The sequence below is a fragment of the Leptonotus elevatus genome, chromosome 2 (genome assembly GCF_054856555.1).
Source record: "Leptonotus elevatus isolate MCC_2025b chromosome 2, RoL_Lele_1.0, whole genome shotgun sequence".
NCBI classification, from domain to species: domain Eukaryota; kingdom Metazoa; phylum Chordata; class Actinopteri; order Syngnathiformes; family Syngnathidae; genus Leptonotus; species Leptonotus elevatus.
In genome coordinates this window covers 34,981,206-35,004,269 of record NC_141240.1, presented here as the reverse complement: position 1 = coordinate 35,004,269, position 23,064 = coordinate 34,981,206, and the positions used below count along the sequence as shown (strand labels likewise).

The 23,064-nt window shown below is 41.7% G+C and overlaps 1 protein-coding gene across 1 annotated transcript; it reads left to right on the top strand.

The window, feature by feature from the left end:
* The first annotated feature begins 9,191 nt into the window (after positions 1–9,191).
* On the top strand, positions 9,192–12,076 carry bhlhe23 (basic helix-loop-helix family, member e23). Its single transcript, XM_086068989.1, has one exon. It carries the CDS (start codon positions 10,966–10,968, stop codon positions 11,656–11,658), a length of 693 nt encoding a protein of 230 aa, XP_085925115.1. The 5' UTR covers positions 9,192–10,965; the 3' UTR covers positions 11,659–12,076.
* The last annotated feature ends 10,988 nt before the right edge of the window (positions 12,077–23,064 follow it).

The window sequence follows — 23,064 nt, the reverse complement described above, 5'->3', positions numbered from 1 at the left end:
GAATTTTTGACGTCTATAGCCGTCAATGGCAGTGAATGAGTTATTAATCTTTTCTTTAAAAAAAATATATTATAAAAAAAAATCAGGCAATTACAATTTGTAATCGTAATTATTCGCATTACTTCACTAGTTAATTTACGATTAATCGCAAATTTTATATCTGTTCTAAATGTACCCAAAAAATTCTAGGTTATCATACTCTTGTTAACAAAAACGGAAAAAAATAAACTAATAGAAATAGTTCGAAAGAATTTTGACGTCTATAGCCGTCAATGGCAGTGAATGAGTTAATTGCATACAATGCTTCTCAAACCCGAGTCCAGCAACTGTGCCTCCTCTCTCCAGGTTGCATGTCCACCACCAGCCACCTGGAGCTACAATAAGCCTTGAGGGTAAAACAGGTGGCACCAGCGGCATCGCTTGCGGCAACTTGAACTTTGTCCGCTGTAACTTTGCTGCTCTCCGAAAGTCGTGTGCTTCCTCTTTGGATTGTTGGCAGCCTGTTTTGCAGTTGAACGCTGAACAAGCTGAACACACGAGTGTGTGTGTGAGTGTGTTGTCAGCATCCCAGTGAGGGAGAGGATGAGGCGATTTGTTGGAGGCAGAATGTTCCAGTGCGGATCTGGTACATGTTGTCCTTGCGGAACGGAGATGGTCTGCACTGTTACTAATTGTGCTCTTGGTCCTTTTGCGGCTTCTAATCTGCTTCGCTGAAGTTTCCAAAGGTCAGTAAAATCAGGATGGGAAATACCATCATGGGTAAAGCAATGATAATAACCAATGTTACTAACGCTTATTCGTCACAGACATTTTGATGCGAACTCGACTTTGATATCACAGTTCACGCTGCATCAGGCAATTAGCGGCATTCCATTATGGCTTAAAGCAGGCTGCTGCACATTTAACTCATTCAATGCCATTGATGGCTATTAACGTCAAAAATTTATTTGAACTATTTCTATTAGTTGAACTTTTTTTTCCCACTTTTGTTAACAAGAGTATGAAAACCAAGATTTTTTTTATTGCACATTTAAAACAGATATGACATTTGTGATTAATCGCGAGTTAACTAGGGAAGTCATGCGATTAATTACGACTAAAAACTTTAATTGCCTGACGCCCCGAATTATTATTATTATTTTTTTAATTCATTCACTGCCATTGATGGCTATAAACGTCAAAAATTAATTTAAACTATTTCTTTGTTACATTTTTTCATCACTTTTGTTAACAAGAGTATGAAAACCTATGATTTATTTTTATTGTACAAATTAGAACCGATATCAAATTTGTGATTAATCATGAGTTAACTCGTGAAGTCATGTGATTAATTACAATAAAAAAATTCAATCGCCTCTTGCCCCTAAGTCTTAACTCTTTGACTGCCAGACGTTTTCAGAAAAGGGATGCCGCCAGTGACAGCCGATTTAAGCATTTTGACTGATTTTCAAGGTCCACAGAAAATGTTCTGTTTGGACTATGGAAACACACGTACTACCAAATGAAAGATTGGACTTTCATCTTTCATCAGAAAAAAAGAGTGTGTTTCTACCTTATTCCGTTCTTTAGTAATCAACAATAGAAAATGGTTAGTTTGACCCAATTTCGCCTGTGTTGGACCAAAATACGGAGAAATCAAGCTTTTAGTGAAACGATATTATTTCATGCATTCTAGTGAATTTGACACTTCTTTTTGTCCATGAATGATGCCACAAACACCTAAATAGTGCTTTACTTCTATAAAACACTACCACCAAGAATGAAAAAGTGTTTTTTGATAGCAAAATACGTTTATTTACATTCAACAGTGTAACAATTTGACAACAATTTGGCAAACTATTTACAAATGTGTGCAACTGTGGTGCTATTTACAAATATGTGGATGTTTCAACGACAGTTTTTCTTTTTGTAACACTCTCCTGCGTGCAAAGAGACGCAACAGCATTTGCACAACAGATTGCCTCTTCGCGTGCGCCACTTTCTTGCCGTTTTTTTCCGGGGAATAGCAAGTATATACTGCAGTGTGTCATCAAGTCTAATATCAGGATCATGCTACGGTTACGTTACGGTGGTGTTACGTCTCGCTTCCTCGCGTCCTTCAGTTGCTATACTGGGTGGTAGGAGATGTTCTGATCCATTTTATCCACTCCATTCATGGTGGCATCGTAGTCCAGAAACAGTGTCTTCTCCGTGATCAGACTGTACCCGCTCCTCCGATGAATATGCATTGGACTCGGGGTACTCTTCATTGTCCGATCGAATGTCCGCTTGTGCAGCTCCGCGTTTTCCGGCCTTAGCAGCGCTAGCCGGTGAGGCTTACTACGTGATCGTAAACACGTCCAGGCTTCCAACTTTGGCGTCAAACTCGCAGTCATCATCATCATCATCATCATCAATCTGCATTGGTCGATGCCAACTCTCCATCGCCCGATCGAATGTCCGCTTGTGCAGAAGTACCCGGCCGGCTATTGTGCGCGTTTTCCGGCCTTAGCAGCGCTAGCCGCGCTAAGCCGGTGAGGCTTACTACGTGTTCATAACAGTCACGTTGGCGTAGAGCTCGGAGTCATCTTCATCATCATCATCAATCTGCATTGGTCGATGCCAACTCTCCATCGCCCGATCGAATGTCCGATTGTGTAGAAGTACCCGGCCGGCTATTGTGCGCGTTTTCCGGCCTTAGCAGCGCTAGCCGCGCTAGCCGCGCTTAGCCGTGAGGCTTACTACGTGTTCATAACAGTCACGCCAAAGCTTCCAACTTTGGCGTAGAGCTCGTTGTCATCATCATCGTTGACATCAATGCGCTTTTTAGTATTGATTGATGCTTTCCGTCTTTGAAAAAAATGCTCAAGCTGAGCTGCTTGTAACCGGTTGCTTGGTCAAGCCATTGTGGCTTGGATCAGCCATTGTCTCCTCAACACTCTAGCTCCGCCTCACGTCTTCTACTGACGCCCACGGTGGGCGGCCCATCCAACCTTGTGCAAAGAGAGTCATCGCTGCCCTCTAGGGGCCAAAACGAGTCTTTGACTAATCAGATCTGCCTGATACTTTCAGCACAGCTGCCCAAGGCTTTCCTGCACCCGTTTTTGAAAAAAAAAAAAAAAAACATAGGGGACGTCTTTTAACGTCCTCGGCGCCCTTCCCTAGGTTTATGCTAAACGTTTTATAACGTTTATGGCAGTCAAAGAGTTAATAATCTTTTTTTTAAGGAATTTATGGCAGTGAATGAGTTAAAGGGGGAGAAAGGAACTCCAAAGTGGGTCACAGTAAAAATATCTTCAACAATTATTCATTGGCACCGCCTTTCTCTTGCTTACATCCGCCTTGCAAAAAAAAAAAAAAAAAACTGCATTGCACTGCAGCATCGAGAGATAAGAAGAAATGGAAGACATGAAGGAGAGACATTAGGGGGTAAAAAAAGAGGGACGAGAAAGTACAGTACAGTGTGTCATTTGTTGACTTGGCTGCTGATGAAACGTGGGTGCAATGTGCAAAAGTACAATGTGCAACGTGTGCCAGGAAAACACTTGATTTGATGCTTGACGCTCCGTTTTGCATAGGCGGCGTCAGCAGCAAGCCTCCCACCAAACGCCAACACTGCATGTGCATGCGCGCCGTTGCACATGACTGACAAGTCGCTCATTCAACGCGCTGAAAAAAAAAAAAAAAAAAGAAAACACGTTGATGGAAATATTTCTGACACAAGTGGAATTTCGCATACTTTGGGTGGCTCGCCCAAGGTCAGATAAGAAGTTTGTTTCAGTCTTTTGTGATTGCTATGATTCAAGCAGAACGCCATCAATCCGAGGTTTTCATTGGCCGTGGGAGGGAGACTAAGATTCCTGGCTGTCACGTACGTCCCTGTAGGACTGCACTGGAAATGCAAACCTTAATCAAAGTCGGCAGCCACAGATCAAAGCGGCCTGCTTCATCTTTACCTCGAGTGGCACTTTGATGTGTGTACGTGTGTGCGGCAAAAGCGGGAGAGGAAAAGGCAAAGTTAAGACTATGGCAAGCCTTCATAAGGGTAAGGCAACCTGCGGCTCTCGGTGACTTTAAACTGACAGAGCCTTAATGTAGTCATTAGGTGGGTATCCATTAGGCGTGTGCCAAAAAAATCGATTCTCATAAGAATCGTGATTCTCATTTAGTACGATTCAAAATCGATTTTAAATGTCCCAAAATCGATTTTATTTCAATTACTTTATACTGTCTTCCCTTTGTTTGTGTGTGCCTTTATTGGGAGCGCTATTTATGTTGTACCCGATTTGGCCACTTAGGGGCAGTGTGGTTCTGTGCGGTCTAATACACTGTTAAGTTGTAGCCACATTAGAGAGTAGAAGGAAAAAGTCACAATCAAGTCATTCCAATAAAAGTTGTTTTTTTTGCAGTGTGGAGCCGTTCTTTTGAGTGATAAAAGTGCCGCGAGTAGCGCTCTAATTAGCATTAGCGAGTCAGACTGGAGTAGATCATTACTATTCCTTGAACATCTATAAATTATAAATATAATTAATAAATAAATAAATAAATTGAAGCAAAAATCATTGTCAATCAAATAATTTTGAATCAAAAATCATTCTTAATCAAAAATCGATTTTGGATCGAATCGCAGACCCAAAAATCGGAATCGAATCGAACCGTGAGACATTCAAAGATTCCCGCCCCTAGCATCCATCCACCTATTTTATTTGAATTTTCAAGAATTGCGAAAAAGAAACTGATTGAAAGCGCCAGAAATTCGAAAAAAGGCCCAAAATTCGCAAAAAAGGTTTTTACGCATAGAGGGGGTGTTTTTTTAAGCGTATTGAAAACAGGAAAATGCGCATTTTGGCGATGGAAACAGGTTTTGCGAATAAGCGACTACAAGACCATATATACGTCGCACGTTTTGACCGATACTACGTCACACTCACATTTTATAAAATAATTATTTTTCAGTTTTTCTGTATATTTTTTTTCAGTTTCTCTGAATATTTTTTTTCAGTTTTTCTGAGTATTTTTTTAAAAGGGGTTTTCCCTCAGAGATTAGAGCACAAACCACAATACAGTATACACATTCATTCCTTTATTGAGAGCCAGTAAGTAAACATGACTTATTGCATATGGAGGTATGCGGGAAAGTGTCTGTTTCCGCTATTAGCGAGTCTACAAGTCACTTGGAGTTCAGTGGTAAAAAAATAAGTAAATACTCCGAAAAACAGAACACCAGCTCGGTTTTTCTGAATAAATTTGTTTCTGTTTTTTTTAAATATTTTTTTTTCTGTTTTTATGACGAATTGTTTTCCTGTTTTCCGGTGTAATTTTTGCTCTTGTTTTTCTGAATAATTTTTTTCAGCCTGTTTTTCGGAATATTTTTTGACAGAAAAAAAAACGAGTAAAACAGAAAAGAATATTCTGAAAAACAGAAAAAAAAATACTCAAAAAAAACAAAGCTCCCCCAAAAATATTGTCAGAAAAACAGGAGTTGTTTTTTTTTCTTCAAGTGAATGCAATACGCTTCTGTAAGTATGCTATCACGTCAAAATATTTCGAAAACCAAAACCAGTTGTCAATTTTATGTCAAATGTGGTTGTCACTTGTAAGCTAACTTAGTTACTTAATCATTACAGTAACTGAGTTACTTTTTAAGGTAACAGTGGCAACACTGCTCGTATGTCATTGTTTTGCTCGCAATTCCAAGCAAAAAAAAATAAATCGACCCAACATCATCTAATATCTTGAACAACGTCAGGTCACTCATATCTCAGGCAAGACGTTATTTTGGGGGTTGTTGTCCCGTGAGATTGTTTCAAATATCTGCTATATGTGCTTTGGGAAACACTGAAACACACCACAAGTGAGACTCGCATAAATGTGAAGATTTCTACTGATGAATAATTGACCATTCCGAGCTTACGTCACAAGACAAAATGGCGGTGTCGGTGAAATGACGCTCTCGGCTTATCGAAAAGCGACTTTGGATCCTTGTAAATGGATTTGTGATGTTTACTGTATTTTAATTTCAAAATGCGTCGTTTGACTACAATAACAGTCTGCCTGATTTTTGTATGATAGTCACAGGCAAAAGCACGCCGTTTCTTAAATGAAGCATTTGCTAATTGCGTTTCATTAGGGGAAAATCTGAAATGCCCGGATGTTCTGAGTTGTCAATACCAATCAACGCAAATGAAAGAAACATTTGCAACTGATGAGCAGTTTGAGCACACAATGTTCCTGTCAAACGCGACGCCAAATTCCTAGCAAGATAAAAAAGGATCTTCTGCCACCTGGCGGAATTCGGCGAGCACTGCATTAAGGGCATTCAATAGCGATGTGCTCAAATGGTGGTCAGCAGCTGAGGGTGCAGTTGCCATGGTGACCCGGAGTCGCATTGAACAGGCTTTCAAAGGAAGCATCATATATTTTTAGTTGGTTTGTTGACACTTTTGTGAGGCTTGTAAAGCTTTTAGCGCCATGACCGGGCCCGGCAGTAATAAAGAGCAACGGACAGCAAGCGTCACGCTCTTCAAGTTGAACTTGTGGTTAACGGTCGCCCTTTACAGATTTGTAATGGAACGTTTTGCTACAAGTCGCATTGAATAAAGTGTGTACAGCTGGGACCACAAGCAGACTACTCACAAAACGGAGTAATAAATCGGCAGCAGCGTTAACTATACTGTGTTGACCGCCAGAAGGCACTATTTATTTCTGGCTGCGGGATCGTTTTAAAATCAGCAAATAAAATGCCAGGTAGCAGGCCGCACATCCGTTTTGAAACCAGTAAATTAAGAAAGTTGAGAGCATCTTAATATAGCTGTCTTATTGTCAAGCAACTGAAATATTAATGTGTCCTCCATAGGCTATTATACTAGATAATATAGAGTCACAAATATTAATAGTAATGCCAACAAAGCATGATAGGAAAGCCTCCTATGATTACCGTTGCAGCGTTTCTGTCTTCAAGTCAAGCGTGTGTCAGTTTAATAGTGCACCAAAAGTGACGAGAATAGGTTTCAAAATAAGAGTGCAAACAGGAAGTAGCGTGTTAGCTACCTTAATGTTGCTGCTTTAACTGCGTTTGGTAAATGTGCCGTGTTTGTTAAGTGTAAAATGTCTTAACCCATTTAATGCACATTTGCGTATTGATCAATTGTTTTGTCTTTTTGTCCATTTTATGTTAACATAATTGTTCAAATCAACATGACCGTAATGGCCGATCGTAAATGAGATTTTCAATCAAATGCGATCAATATCGTTGAAGGATATGCTCAAGTATTTTTTATTGATACACTAATAACTTTAAAATTGTGTATGTTCTGAGCCCTGAAGCTTCAGGGCTGAAAATGAGTCCCAGTCTGGCCCCGTTGACCACTGACAACTTCACATTTCACTTAGCACCAGAAAAAACAAAGACTCTTCTGCCACCTACTGGTCAAGACAAAAAAATCATATGCTTACCACTGCCAATTGGGTTTGTTTGGGTTTTGTACTGCTGTGCTTTTTGTTTTTGATGTCACCTTTTTCAGCCATAAGACTTTAATTAATTAATTAATTGTATGATGGAGTGTGTCTGCCGTCTGGTAAATTTATGTCCACTCATCAACACGGACATTTGTCAGGCCACATGCAGTTCACTGACGCTAAACTTTAGTGAGTGTTGTTGAACATTTAATCTCCTGCTTGTAGACTACCTGACGTCGACAAAGGTAAGCCTACATCACTTTCAGAAACATCTGTAATCAAGCTTTTGTTGATGCTGAGTTCATGTGGGTGGAGCCCTCCAAATAGGATTTGCTTGGCTTTGCACCAACGCACGCCTGCTCTAAAAGTTTCATGTAGTAAATGCTGCAAATAAGGGAGCCATTAAGGTAATTCGATCCTTACAAAAACTGCAAAACCCAAATCCTGGCGTCCACACGTCTATCTGAATAATACATGAAAAAGGAAATTGAAAAAAGTATGTGACTCCCCGTTGTATATGTTGTTTGTACCTGCAGGTGAGAACTCTTCAAAATGTTTGACAACAGCGGTTAGGGGCTGTACAAATATGATCGTACTACTAGTCATCCTTGTGTCTCGGGTTCAATTGCTTGGATGAGGAATCGATCCAGTTACAAACCTGTTTACACGGCCCACGACAAAGAATTGAGATCTAGGGGCGATCTGGGGGCGGCATGGCTCAGTGGTATGGTGGTCGTCTCCCAGCCCACAAGTTGTGGGTTCAATCCCATGCCATTGTGACTACGTCGAAGCATCCTTGAGCAAGATACTGAACCCCCAGTTGCTCCGGATCCTGTCAACAGTAGGTGAATGAGTAGTTGAATGTAAAGTGCTTTGAGGGCCTTGTAAGGTGGAATTTTTTTAAATTTAGACAGTTCTGACAACCACGGCCGCAGATGGCACTGAGGGGGACTGACTATATACATATATATATTAGGGGTGTGAATTGCCTAGTACGTCACAATTCGATTCAATACCGATTAATCCCGGTACGAATCTATAAATTGATGATTGCAATAATTTTCTTTACTCAAATTTAGAAAATACTTATCAGTAAACTTGTACATGTACACTGTAAGATTTGTATGAAAATTTATTTATCTGAAAATTCAGGTTGCAGTCTGTTTCATGTTTGAACAGCACTGAAATAAAAATATTAAGGCTTAATGTTCCATTAATATAACATTCTTCCATGCTTAATGTGTGAATCCTTAGCCTAAGTAAGACGTTTTGTTGAATATTCCCATAAAAAAATTGATGTTTAAAAATCGATTCGGCCGCTTATCGAATCGATTCGAGAATTGCGCGCTGTAATATCGCAAAATATTGCAGAAGCAATTTTTTATATATATATTATAAAATATTCCAGTCCCTGCACCCCCCAGTTCCAAAATCCCATCTGTGCCACTGTCGACAACATCCAACCGACATTTGAATGCCTGCAGTTCAAATGTTCTTCGGCTGGGTCTCTTCAAGTTTTCTCCGGTCCTATAGTCCAAAAACATCAAGTAACCTAAGTAAAAACATTCACTCGCACTTGTCACTAAAGCTTAAATTGTCTATTTGTGTGTATGTGAATGTTTCCAACTTCCCTAAACCCTAAACGTGATCATTCGGCTTTTTTGGTGTAGGTTAGGCTATGCATTCCAGAGACACACGTACTGATTGGATGGATACAGAGCGTGAACGAGACAAACAGACTGATTATCCATTACCACCTCTAGGTGGCAGTGCAGTTCCAGTCTGCTCTTCGTATGCCACATTGTCAATGTAACGTTTCAGGCTGTGTGGAAGTGAGGCGTCATTCGTCACATAGCAGGTAAGACAACATCCGCAGCTGCCTCAGATGGTTGAACTGCAAAAATCAAACATGTCCAGATGATAAAAAAAAAGATGTGGAATATAGGCCTACTTTGGAGTAAACAAAATAACCTCTATCGTTTAATGATAGACTTCTAAAATATAATATATTCATGGGGCAAATACTATCTACGGTACGAATGTTTATGGTTTTGTGGCATCTCTTTGAGACAACAAACTTTTTTACCATCGGCCGCCAACACACGAAAAAACATTTCAAGGTATCGGTACTTGTGACGGCGGTCGATGCCATTATCAGTCGCTCTCTTGTGGCCATTTTACAATTACTAACTAAAAATGAGAAATTAAAAGAATTGAGAATTGGAAATGCTAAAAAGTAGCACATTTGTAAAAATAAAAAAATAAATAAAAAAGTTGTATTCAATTTGTGCAGTTCTAGCACCCTCTGATGGTTAGTTTATTGGTGCAGTTTAATTTTAATTAGAAATGTTTTTGCCATTGATATTGTGGCTAGTAGCACATGACAATAACGTGACATGACATGGCCAGGCCTATTTCTTTGTCACTGATTTTATTATTTACAAAAATATAAAATTGTGCTTTTATTTTTTCCTATATGAGCTTTATTTATTTTTAACAATATAAGTTTTTTTTATACAGTATCGCCAGCTTTTTCCTTCTTTTTTAAATTGCCAACCTCCCACATTTTCGTGATGAATATCATATCTTGAGGTTCATATGGTGATATTTATATTTATCGTATCGTAACGTTTAGATATCATTACATACCTCTTCAATTCCATTTCAATTTTTTTGCCTCAAATGATTGGAACACTTAAATAAATAGTAAAACTGACTTTATGGTTGGTTGGCATACACAACTCTCCAAAATTACAAAAATAAACGAGATGCATGGAAAAAGTTTTTGGTACAGCGTACCAATAAAATAAAGGCTCGAAAAAATAATTTGCCGTGAATCACTCTCGAAGTTGTTTGCAATTCTCTTGAATAAATCCATGAATGGGGAATATCTTCCTCCTCTTAATATGTTCCATCGCTATCTTCAATGCTCTCCGTTTTGCACTCCACGGACACATGAAGTAACTATAAATTTGACTTGGTCAGTTCCCACCATGCGCGTCACGTGCTCAAGTGTCATAAAATGGACACTGAATTTGGCTCCTTGTCACTTGACATTACAATGATGACAATGGAGAAGGAGCACGCTGCAGTTAATGAAACGCTCGCCCTGATTGGTCGAGCGAGTAATCCCGGCGGGCCTGGCGCGCCTACTAACGCGCGCGCGGGGCAGGACGCGAGCCTCACTTTGCCCAAGGCGAGGGAGGGCGCGAGAGGCGGCAAGTCCGAGGCAGATCCCGCAGAGCACGCCATCATCCGCCGAGCGCACTTGGACAAGTTTAATCGCAACTTGTTGTTGTTGTTGTTGTTGTTGTTGCTGCTACTTGTCGCGGAGGTGGTGCATGGTGAGCGATGCGCGCAGCAGCAGCGAGGAGCGACGCGCACATGTAGACGCTTCACACTCCTCACAGCCTCCTTCAAGAGTCACCACACGGGCGAGGAGCGCGACGGCGCGAGCGATCCCACTTCCAAAAACAAAAACGCGGAGGAGTCTGCTTTCTGTTTGCTTTCTTTTTTTTGGGAGCGAAGATGAACGCCAGCGACGAGAACCTGCTCAAGTCCATCAGCAACGACGCGCTCCTCGACCTGACGCAGCGCTACGGCCAGTCAGCCTTCGGCTTCGGCGCCGGCCACGCGCCCGGAGCCCCCGGCCGCTTCCCCCTCACGCCGGCCGCCGACTTCCTGAGCGGCCAGACGGCCAAGTCCAACGAGAGCGGCGGGGAGCACACCAGCGACGACGAGGACGCCTTCGACGCGCTCGAGTCGCGCAAACGGGGCGCGCCCTTCGGGGACGACAAGCCCGGGGGTCCCCTGCAGGCCAAGAAGTCCAAGGAGCAGCGCTCCCTGCGGCTCAGCATCAACGCGCGCGAGAGGAGGAGGATGCACGACCTGAACGACGCGCTGGACGGCTTGAGATCCGTCATCCCGTACGCGCACAGCCCGTCGGTGAGAAAACTCTCCAAAATCGCCACCCTCCTCCTGGCCAAGAACTACATCCTCATGCAGGCGCAGGCTCTGGAGGAGATGCGGCGGCTGGTGGCCTACCTCAACCAGGGACAGAGCCTGACGTCACCCATCCCCGCCGCCCTGGCGCCCTTCGGCCAGGCGGCCGCCGTGTACCCTTTCTCCGGCTCGGCGCTGCAGGCCAGCTGCGCCGACAAGTGCAACAACTTCTCCGCGAGCCCGTCGACTCTGTTCAAACATTGCAACGACAAGCCTTGATTCGCCGCCGTGCTCCCCGCAGAACTTTTGAAACGCGTCGCTCTTTCTGTCCCTCTATTTTTCAAAAAGAAATTGCATAATTCTCATCAAGTGATGCTGCGATGTCTCGTCTTTATTTAACGGACGCCACGTTGGTATTTAGGCCTTGTCACTTTCTTGCTCGCAGGTTATATTCAAATAAATGTCAATTATCAATTTGATCCTTTTTTTATTATTTATTTTTCAATTGTAATCTATGCAAACCTCAACCATAATCCAGTAAGTAACCTGTCATTTAATTTTGACTTCTCATATTACTGAAAGGACAGGAGTCTGAAACTTTATGTTTTAATGCCTAATAATATTTTCCCATGCAGAATAATGTATTGACATTTTATTTTTCAAGGTCTTGCACGTGTCACATGATTGTACTGTACAACTGTGGGGGAGAAGGGGGGGGGGGGGCTGTACTAATAAGGCTATACATTTATGGCCTGCAGGGAAAATAGTTTTTTTTTTTGGGGGGGGGTCGCAAAAATGATTTTCATAAATTGTTTACATGTGTTTATAATTAAAACCATATATGCTCGGACTCGCTTTGATTCATTTGAACCATCCTTCCAGCTCTGTATTTTTGACACAAGCTCAATAATAAATACGCACTTGAAATGTCTGCAAAAACGACTCGAGTATTATTATTTTCAAACGATAATGTTGAAATAATTTGCAGGTGTCACCCACTTCTCTTTTTCTAGCACGAGAAGCGTCCTGACATGAAGAGATTGGTCCAAACGAGCTCGGCGGGGCTGGTGGGGCCACTTTGGCACGCCGAGGGTCGGTGGCACTGATGGGGGGAGCACACAAGAAGAGGCGCCCGGGGCCACCCAGGACCTGTCTGTGGCTATTTGGCTGATTGCAGCCATGCTCCCTGCGTGGCGGCCTCTTGCACCCCGGACAGCATATTAACACGATTTCGGCTCCTGTCCTGTCTGCACGCCCGACCCACTTCATGCGGACAACCATTTTTGCATGGGGGGGTGAATTTCGGAAAACACCTAGAACGACGCTTTCACTTTTTCTTTGTGTGATTTGTGTTGTTCGATTTTGCACAAAAAACGCACGGAAAAACAATTTTGTGATTATTTGACATTCATTGTGTTATTTTTATTTTATTTATGTTTGATGATTGCGTTGGAGCTAAATGAAGTCATTTTTGATTGCGCAGGTAGAATAATGCGGTTCCAGACCCGCTCACATATATATTAAATTCCGCGAAATAAAAAGTAAAGAAAAGTAGCCTACTTGAAGTTTTTTTTTAACGTCTTCAAACACACTTTAAAAGTTGACTTGTAACTTTCCTAATTTTCTCTATTCCACACTTTAAAGTGCATCAATTGTGCTACTCTTTAAATTTGGTGACGACTCATTTGCACCGCCGTCATTGTTCAGGACTACCACGCTAACGATAACCTTACATTTTATAACAACTCATTTTCTGCGATGCCTTTAATGTTCATTTTCATATCGTGGCTTGTTTGCTGTCAAGTGCCTCAAACTATACCAGACAAATCCCTTCATGTGTTTTGGCCAATAAAGATGATTCCGAAAACACATTCAACCATTATAATAAAATGAGGGAGAGCAAGAGCAATTGATAACACAAAAACGTTGTCCAAACAAACACAAATGTGAACTACAATGACTGCGATATCGCAGGCGTTGACTGCATTGTGATTATACTGAGCTGTTCTCAATATATTACACAAGACATTCAGTCAAGGGAGTCTCCCTTTCTGCAATTTAGCAGCATGTCACAACAACCCCCTCCCCCCCACCCCCATGGCATCTTAAGTTGCCCCCTCTGATGACATGTCTTGTCAGCGATGTGATGTGACAAATGCTGCATGCCCGGGATGCTCGGGCCCTGCGATCCATCGCTGTCGACACTGCACCTAAATGAGATGGTTGCGCTTTTTACAATTTTTTTATTTTATTAAATTTTTTATTTCAAAGAAGAGATGGGGGGACACTTCCCTGATATGTACAATAGGGCTCGTAGAATTGTAAATGATTGTTGTCCAGTGTTTATGTCAGTAGTTGTTCCTTCAGTAGACATTAGACATCATTTCAAATATTTTAGCCAGACAGAAACTTGATGTGCACATAATCATCACAAAATGACATTGGTGTATTTGAGTTTATATCATACATTCACTTGATAAATAATAACTTTATTATTGTAGTCACTTTTTTTTTAATATTTATGATTATTTATTCAATCATCATACAGTAATATAAATTCATCTGACTGTTTGACTTAATGTTTTTTTTTTTTTACTGATTGTTCACAGTTGTTCATGTCAATGCCATAATAAATTATAGCAACTTGCTGTGAAAATGCACAATATGCAATATATATATATATATATATATATAAGGTGGTAGCCATTTGGGTTACAACAATTAATCGATTAATCAACAACTAATCGGTTATAAGATTACCTAACGACTATTTTGAGAATCAATTAATCGTTTAGCGACATTAACGGAAAACAATCCAAATCCTCCAAATTTCACACTCTCACATTTCTGTTGTCCTCAGACTTGTTGGAGTAAACTGATTATTTTTGGATTGAATCAAACATCTGCTTTTACTTTTTTTGACCTTACAGACCAAACTTGAAACTTAATCATAATCAGTTTATGTTAATGAATTTTCCGTACTGCCAATTTGTGATTGATAGATAGATAGATAGATAGATAGATAGATAGATAGATAGATAGATAGATAGATAGATAGATAGATAGATAGATAGATAGATAGATAGATAGATAGATAGATAGATAGATATACTTTATTAATCCCCACAAGGAGAAATTCCATTGTCCATCAGTAACATCAGGAAACAAATAGGATAGACATTAAAAACAAACAGTCCAAAAAATGCTCAAGGTGTAAACAAATGATATCAACAATGCTCGTTATAAAAAGGAATAGCAGCTGGAATAAATGATCTCTTAAAGCGCTTGGTTCTGCAGCGCATACAGAAGATGCAAAATAATGTCCTGTTTTTGAAAAAGGTTGCAGCCCAAGGGGTAATTCACTTGGAATCTGACACAATCTTTGATTTGCATCTCATTTATGTCTTGAAATTAGCACAGTGTAAGAAAACATAAAATAAAAAACCTTTACCAGTACCTAAAAGCTAAAACAGTCATTTAAGTTTGACAAAGATTAAAATATTATTGACATTTATGGGAACAATGTTAGTTAACACAGCAAAGCAAGCGAGTAGTTTATTCCAAAACAATTTGCTGACAGGTTCAATTCAAGGGGAAACAGTTCTGTAAACTCTTTTTTTTCTTTGATGTAAAATGCGGGAAAGCTGACTTTCACAAAAGCAAAACTTGAAATATTTAGTTGAATTGTACGGAAGAAGATTAGGGCCAGTGAAGATTAAAAAAAAAAAAAGGATAGCAGGATTTTGACTTTAGTCTCAGAGTGCTGACTTTAAAGTGAGAATTCTGACTTTATTCTCAGAATTCTGACTTTCTGACTTCCCCCCACAATTCTTAGCGCTATGTCACAAAGTCAGAATTCTCACTTTAAAGTCGAAATTCTGAGATTAAAGTTATAATTCTGAGAATAAAGTCAGAATTCTGAAAAGTCAGAATTCAAAGATTAAAGTCAGAATTCAAAGATTAAAGTCAGAATTCAAAGATTAAAGTCAGAATTCAAAGATTAAAGTCAGAATTCTGACTTTTTAAACTTTAAAGTAAGGATTCTGTCAGAATTCTGACTTCATTCTCAGAATTTTGGCTTTAAAGTGAGAATTCTAAATTTAATCTTAGAATTCTGACTTTATTCTAAGAATTCTGACTTTCTGATTTCCCCCCACAAATCTTAGCGCTATGTCACAAAGTGAGAATTCTGAGATTAAAGTCAGAATTCTGAGATTAAAGTCAGAATTCTGAGAATAAAGTCAGAATCCTAATTCTTTTTCCCCTCTTGACTGGCCCTAATCCTCTTCCGTAGAATTGCCCAACTTGAAACTGTATCAAACATTGTTGCCTTGCAATTTTGAGTTCACCCAACCTCTTTTTTTTTTGTACAGTAATACGCCAAAATAGTACTAAATAATCCAAATGAAAACGGCATCCATGTTTTCTACAACATTCATGCTCGGAATTAGTGCCCATAAAGTGAAGACTAGAACAGAATGGAAGTCAACTTGGTCTGAGTACAAAAAAATCTTACACATGAAGAAGACACTTCTTGTCTGCCGGAGTCTTTTGGGCCGCAGACCAGCAGGCGGGTCGGCGTTCTCGCCTTCTGCCGACAGCCCGGCGCGGTGCACGAGTATACGCGCAGACTGTGCCGTGTCTGTAAACATTTGCGTTTGCTCCCAGTGGGATGGGAAGAGAGTGATTTCATTAGCATGGCTCCCAGCTTTGAGGTACGTTTGTGTGCTTTTCTCCCAAGTCCATGCTATACTACCAAAAGCATATGCCCTTAAGTGCCTACCTCTGCCTAATGCTTCTGACAGCGCTGTTTTCTCTAATTAAGTTCTCTTCATGTGCGAGCTTATGTGTCTGATGCGCGTTGTAGCACTCCATGTCTCACACACACACACCCACACACCCACACACACACACACTGTACCAACAACAACTGCGGGCCTGCGAGGAAAATAAGCATGCTTCAGCTCTTATTATGCTTAGCGTGGAGGACCAGAGGGGGGGTTTGAAAAAATTGCTTTATTTTTATTCAAATGAGGAATTATAGTTGTGGCTTCATTATGTGTTTTTTAAGAGGGGGGCACTCAGGTCGAGGTGAGAGAGAACATCACATTCGGACCGGGTAACTTTTCCTTCGTGACGTCACAACCCCTTCCAACCCCCCCCAGCTGATCCGGGGCGACGTTGCTGCGAGTGCACTGAAACAGGTCGGGGCCCCTTCATTGGCTCGTCTAAGCGGGGGGGGGGGGGGGGGGGGGGGATAGGGGGTCCTGCTTGTATGTGTGTTCATTTGGCCACAGAGCCCGTAAACACGGCAGCCGGGCAAAGTGAGCGCCACAAGGCACCTGACACCAAGCGTGGTCGGCCCAGACAGGGTGCTCGTGGACGGGAACTAAATTAGGCTGAGTGGGAGAGAAATGAGTTGGACTAGTGGCTGATAATGCCGTTGCCGAGTGTCGTTTAAGCGCCGTTATGTTCTGATGTAGAAAAAAAATGTGATCAATAATTTCACATTTTTTCACCATCATTGCGACCCAGAACCTGTACAACTCATTTGAAAAAAGTTGACTACACATTAAAATTTATGTTAAATGAGGGTCAGTGGCACACTTATTTTTTCATATAGGCCTTTATTCTGCCGTATATAATTGAACTGGAGTTACTGATTGACACATTTTCCAGTACGTCAAGGCTCAAGGTTCTTAGTCAACATTTCTCCGTCAAGTGTTTCCTTCAAGGCCATCAGAATCCAGCTCTGCTCTCTGTTGTTACTTTGTACTTTTGTATGCAAAGACTCTTGTTTTTCAACTTCCGTGTCCCGTCTGCTATAGGTTCCACTTACGTGACAGTTAGCACATACCTGCCTTCATCTAAAGTGCCCCTGATTTACCCAAAATAGCTCTGAGCTGTTCTAGGAGTTTTTTCCTGCCATTTTTGTCTGTCTGGTAGAACTATGAAGTTTTTGTAGTGACTGCTATTTTCGAACTGAAAACCTGATTAACAGCTCCAACTTCTAACACCTTGCGTGCACATGAGGTACGGAACTTTGAACACAAAAGCAGACAAGACAAATAAGTTGAAAAACAGAGAGTTGATTTTGACAAAAATACAAAGTAACTACAGACAGCATAGCTGGATTCAAATGGCCTTGAAGAAATACTTGACAGAGAATCCTTGACTAAAAACCTTGAGCGGGCTGGATGCAGAGAAACCTCGATGTAACAAATACAGGACCTAAATACATGCCTAAGAGTGACAAATAGAGGACAATAGCATAGCACAACATCATCATCATTAAGGGACAAATACAGGAGCATAACAACACAATGACCCCTTGACCCAATCCCAAAACACAGGCACAACAAAAAACAGAATATGAGCAATAGTCTGGTTGCACAATGTCATGTAAAAACCCACAAAAACTCAAATAAGCTTATATTTCAGTTTTTAAAAACCTGAATAAGAACCCTGGGTTACGTCTTTTCTCGCCCAAATATTTGGTCACATAAAGGCGATGCGAATACCTCGTTTGAATGGATCATTTGTTCGTGTTCTGCTCATGCAAATATTTGGTCACATAAAGGCGATGCGAATACCTCGTTTGAATGGATCATTTGTTCGTGTTCTGCTCATGCTCTTTTCCAAAAATAATCTTGGTTTTTTGAGAACAGGAAGTACTTGAGGTACGCAACGTTTGGCACAACCCGCTGAAAATAAGCAAGCAGACATAAACAAACAAGGTGAAACCCAGCAGCACAGCACCACACTTTTAGAGCGAGGAGGAAACCCACTGCTTTTTTGGCATGGTTGGGAAATCCAAGTCCAGAAAGTAAAAACGGTTTCGCTTTAGCCACAGGTGCTTCTACTCAACAGGTGTAGACGGGCTTGTTTACCTACCAGTTGAATAATCCCAAAAAGCAACCCAAGTTTTGGGGGTTGTTTTGTGGGTTAATCATGTTGTGACCCAACTTTTTGGGTTTATTTAACACAATTTTTTAAATTAAACTAAATTAATAATCCACAAAGAAACCCAATGATGTGGGTGGTTTGCTCATTTGCCCCAAAAGTGTGGATTATTCATTTGCCCTAAATTTTTGGCTAAATTGAATTGACCAAAAAGTTAGGTCAGCCCCCTTTCGACCCAATTTGGGTTCTTTTTGACCCAAGTGTGAGATGCTGACTACGAAAAGTAATTTTTGAGTTCGTTTTTTTTTGTTTTTTTTTGAATGAGTGATTCGAACTCTTTTACTGGTTGAAGTTACATGAACTTCTTTCTTTGTATTTACATGTAGTGTTAGGTTTTACATTGTGTGTTGAGTACTTTTTGGAACTATGGCCAAAAAGTTGAACTTTAACACATTTTTCTAACCACATTTAGCAGATTTCAAGTGTGTTATTTCTTTCTTTCTTTCTTTCTTTCTTTTTTTTTGCAAACTTGGCTCGTGGCAACATCATGCTTTGAGGCAGTTTTTCTTCAGCAGGAACTGGGGACACCAACGTGGAGGGAATTATGAACAGTTCCAAATAGCAGTCAGTGTTTCTGCTAGAAAGAAAAAAAAAATCTTCTAGAAACAGTTAGCATTCAAAAAAGGGTGTGTGAGGACCTTTTATATCCATTTTAGATGCTCTTTGTGATCGGCTGTGATCGTCTTCACTGAAGGGTTTCCTCACCACTTTGTTGAACGTGACCCCCACCACACACGCACACGCACGCACGCACACCATTCTGTTGCCACGCTTATCATTCTTCTCCTTTTAGCTTGCAGTTTTGACAGAGGATAGGAGCTGACAAACGGGGGCATCCGTTACTGCAGCGAGGCCTAATCTCTGTAATGGCCTCACAGATCCCGAACTGGTGGTGAACAAACATGCATGCGCACACACCTCGCTGGACAGGGCGTACATGTAAAGCCCTGAGGTTAAGTCTCATCTTTGTGCTCAGCCATTTGTACACACTGGAACCCCCTTCACTCTCATAGGCAGCTCTGTGTCTCGTTCACCGCAACCCCCCCCCCCCACCCCACCCCACCCGCCCGCCGCACACGCACACGCATGCACACACAAACAGGGAGCGGCACCCGTCTTCCTGTTCTGCACCAGCTGAGGAGCACCCTGATTTTGTGGAGAGCAGGGGGAGCTCGTTATCCTCATTAATTAATGACAAAAGCGATGTAATTGGCCATCCATAATCCTCCATGTGGAGACAGTGTGACAGGCAGGGACGCTTCTAAACACACCAGCAGCAAATGTTCATCCTCATTTTTGCGCGTCTCTAATGACACACTTGAGTAATTATGTAAAAGTAAGGCGACATATATTTTTATGACTTGAACGAACTGAAAGTGTGTCACTCGACTGTTTAATTCTTACCCAGTTGGGGCGTCGGAGGTTCCAGCGGGTCCGCGCTGCGACACCAGGCAGCAACATGCTGTGGTGTCCCCCAACCCCACCCCGCCCCACCCCCGCCCATCCGCAACTCCTTCCCCACATCTGAATGAAAAGACAAGATTAATGGCAGTTCCTGTGGCCGACGAGTCTAATTAAAAGTGTCGGAACATGCGCGTGGCCAAGGATCAGTGGCTTCTAATGAGGAGCTTGTTGGCTGATTTGGGCCTCATTTTCTGCTTAATAAGGCCGGTTTAAAAAGTCATTTTGCTGGGATGTGACTCCTTTAAACCTGCTCATTATCAATGAGAGCGCTTCACTTAAGTACTTGAAGAAGAACGTTGTGTTTAATTAATATTGTGCCGCGCACGTGGATAAGCTGACAGCCCGCAATGGCGGCTCGCGAGCAAACTCAGCGCAGAAGCGAAAATTGATGAAGAACTTTCAAGGACACTGATTTAATTAAGCAGCTTCATTACGGCCCAAATAACTCTTCCTGTCATTTTACCCGTTCACTCTCACGCAGACGTACTCAGGAAATAGGGCAGAGTTTCAATGAGGCTGTTACTAATGGTGACTGGTGGAATTTTCACCAGAGAGGTGCATTAAGTTATTATACAGTGGATGGATGGATGGATGGACAGAGGGATGGATGGATGGACGGGTGAATGGATGAATGGACAGAGGGATGGATGGATGGACAGATGGATGGAGGGATGGATGTTTGGGCAGATGGATGGATGATGAATGGATGGATGCATGTTTGGGTGAACGGATGGATGGACAGACGGACAGATGGATGGATGGATGTTTGGGTGAATGGATGGATGGATGTTTGGGTGAATGGATGGACAGGTGGTTGGGTGACAGATGGATGGATGGATGGATAGATGTTTGGGCAAATGGATGGATGGATGGATGGACGGACAGACAAACAGATAGATGGATGTTTGGGTGAACGGATGGATGGACAGACGGACGTATGCATGGACGAATGGATGTTTGGGTGAATGGATGTGGGGACAGATGGATGGATGGATGGATGTTGGACAGACAGACAGACGGATGGATGTTTGGATGAATGGATGGACAGATGGATGTTTAGGCGAACGGATGTATGATGGATGGATGGAAGCATAAAATAATCAATGTTTGGCGAACAGATGGATGGATGGATGGACAGACAGACAGACAGATAGATGGATGTTTGGGTGAACGGATGGATGGACAGACGGATGGATGGATGGTTGTTTGGGTGAACGGATGGATGGACGGATGGTTGTTTGGGTGAACGGATGGATGTTTGGATGGATGGATAGATGGATGGATGTTTGGGTGAATGGATGGATGGACAGATGTTTGGATGATTGGTTGGATGGTTGGACAGACAGACAGAAGGATGGATGTTTGGGTGAATGCATGGATGGATGGATGTATGGCTGGACAGATGGATGGATGTTTGAATGAACGGATGTATGGACAGATAGACGGACGGATGGATGGTTCTTAATTGTAAAACTTTTGATTGATTTACGTTTTACTGCACGGTCGGCGACCTTGGTGTGGACCGCGCAAAGTCTATCAGTTGTGTGTGCGTGCCCTAAACTAGATGTTACGTCATCAGATGCCAGAGATAAACAAATTAATTTGACTTGTAAACTGTATACTATTCATTCTACTTGACAAAAAATAGATTAAACATTTAATTTGTAACATTATTGTAACATTCCGTTTGTCACTTTCTCCTTTTCGAGGTGATTTATTAGCGGCTGGGCAGTGCCCTTGCATCCTCCATTGAGCGCCGCCGCCGCCGCCGCCGCCGCCGCATGCTGCGCTTGTCGATGGAGCTCACTGCCTGAGCCGTGCAATATTTGTTTTGCAATTATTAGTTTCCATTTTCCTTCTCGTTTCTCTGCCAGAGTTGACCGACAGAGCTTTAAAGGTCAAGCAGTTTAAGGGCTTGAGAGCATTGTAGCAACTTTCACTTTGCACCAGGAATCCACCCACCCACAACAAGAAGAAGGCTTACGGCCCCTTCATCCCATTGTGATAATCTTCTTAGCCTCTCCGACTCTGCTGTTCAATATGGAGAGAGCAGAGCCGAGCCGGACTTGAGGGGCTTTAAGTGTCGAAGGGATTTTCCTCTCTCGAGGACCAATTACCTCACGCGAAGCGCTACGACATTTTTCATCCTTTTATTTTGACTTCTTATGCTAAACCGGCTCGGTCACAAAGAAGTGTTGTTTTCCCTTTTGTCCAGTCGTTCCGACCAGAATCAATACACAAACATCAGGTATCAATGCAGTCCTGTTGCTGTCTAAAGTCTGAGAGTGAGTTTGAATTTCAGTCCTACCTGGGAGAACTTTCTGGCGAAAAGTGTATTTCAGGTTGTTCACGTGGTATCAGAGCATTTTTATTAGGGGTGTGCCAAAAAATAAATTCTCATAAGAATCGCGATTTTCATTTAGTACGATTCAGAATCGATTTTACATGTCTCAAAATTGATTTAATTTAAATGATTTTATAGTCTTGTCTTTGTCTGTGTGTGCCTTTATTTGGAGCGCTGTTCATGTTGTACCCGGTTTTTCCACTGAAGGGCAGTGTGGTTCCACGCGGTCTGATACACTGTTAAGTTTTAGCCACATTAGAGAGTAGAAGGAAAAAGTCACGATCAAGTTATTCCAATAAAAGTTTTTTTTTTTTCAGCGTGGAGCCGTTCTTTTGAGTGATAAAAGTGCCGCGAGTAGCGCGCTAATTAGCATTAGCGAGTCAGACTGGAGTAGATCATTACAATTCCTTGCACATCTGTAGATTGAAGCAAAAATCAGTGTCAATCAAATCATTTTGAATTAAAAATCGTTCTCAATCGAATCGCAGGCCCAAAAATCGGAATCGAATCGTGAGACATTCAAAGATTTCCACCCTCTAATTTATTTTATTTTTTGATTACCAAGTTGTGTTGGCGCTTAACCTAAGCAACACATCTGCTGTCAAAATGTTCATATCCTTTTATTGATGTCCCATACCGCTTATCAAAGCTGGCTTATCGTTAGAGATGTGATCGACCCTGGAATGATCACCCGCCAGTCACAAATGGGCAAATAAATGAGCATGCAAAGCCCGTGTAAAAATAATAACGACTTTGCAGGCAGCAGGACACATTTTGTAATATTATAATGTGCGCACCCAATCCCGTTTCCCGCAGCAACACTTGCCCGCAGCTTGTGTTTGACGAGGATGGACAAACAAAGCTACGAGGCGAGGATGAAGTACAAAGAAAGGAGGTTACATTTTGGGAGAAGC

What these genes read in the sequence shown, in the direction of transcription:
- bhlhe23 (XM_086068989.1), top strand. Translation starts at nt 10,966, where the DNA reads ATGAACGCCAGCGACGAGAACCTGCTCAAGTCCATCAGCAACGACGCG.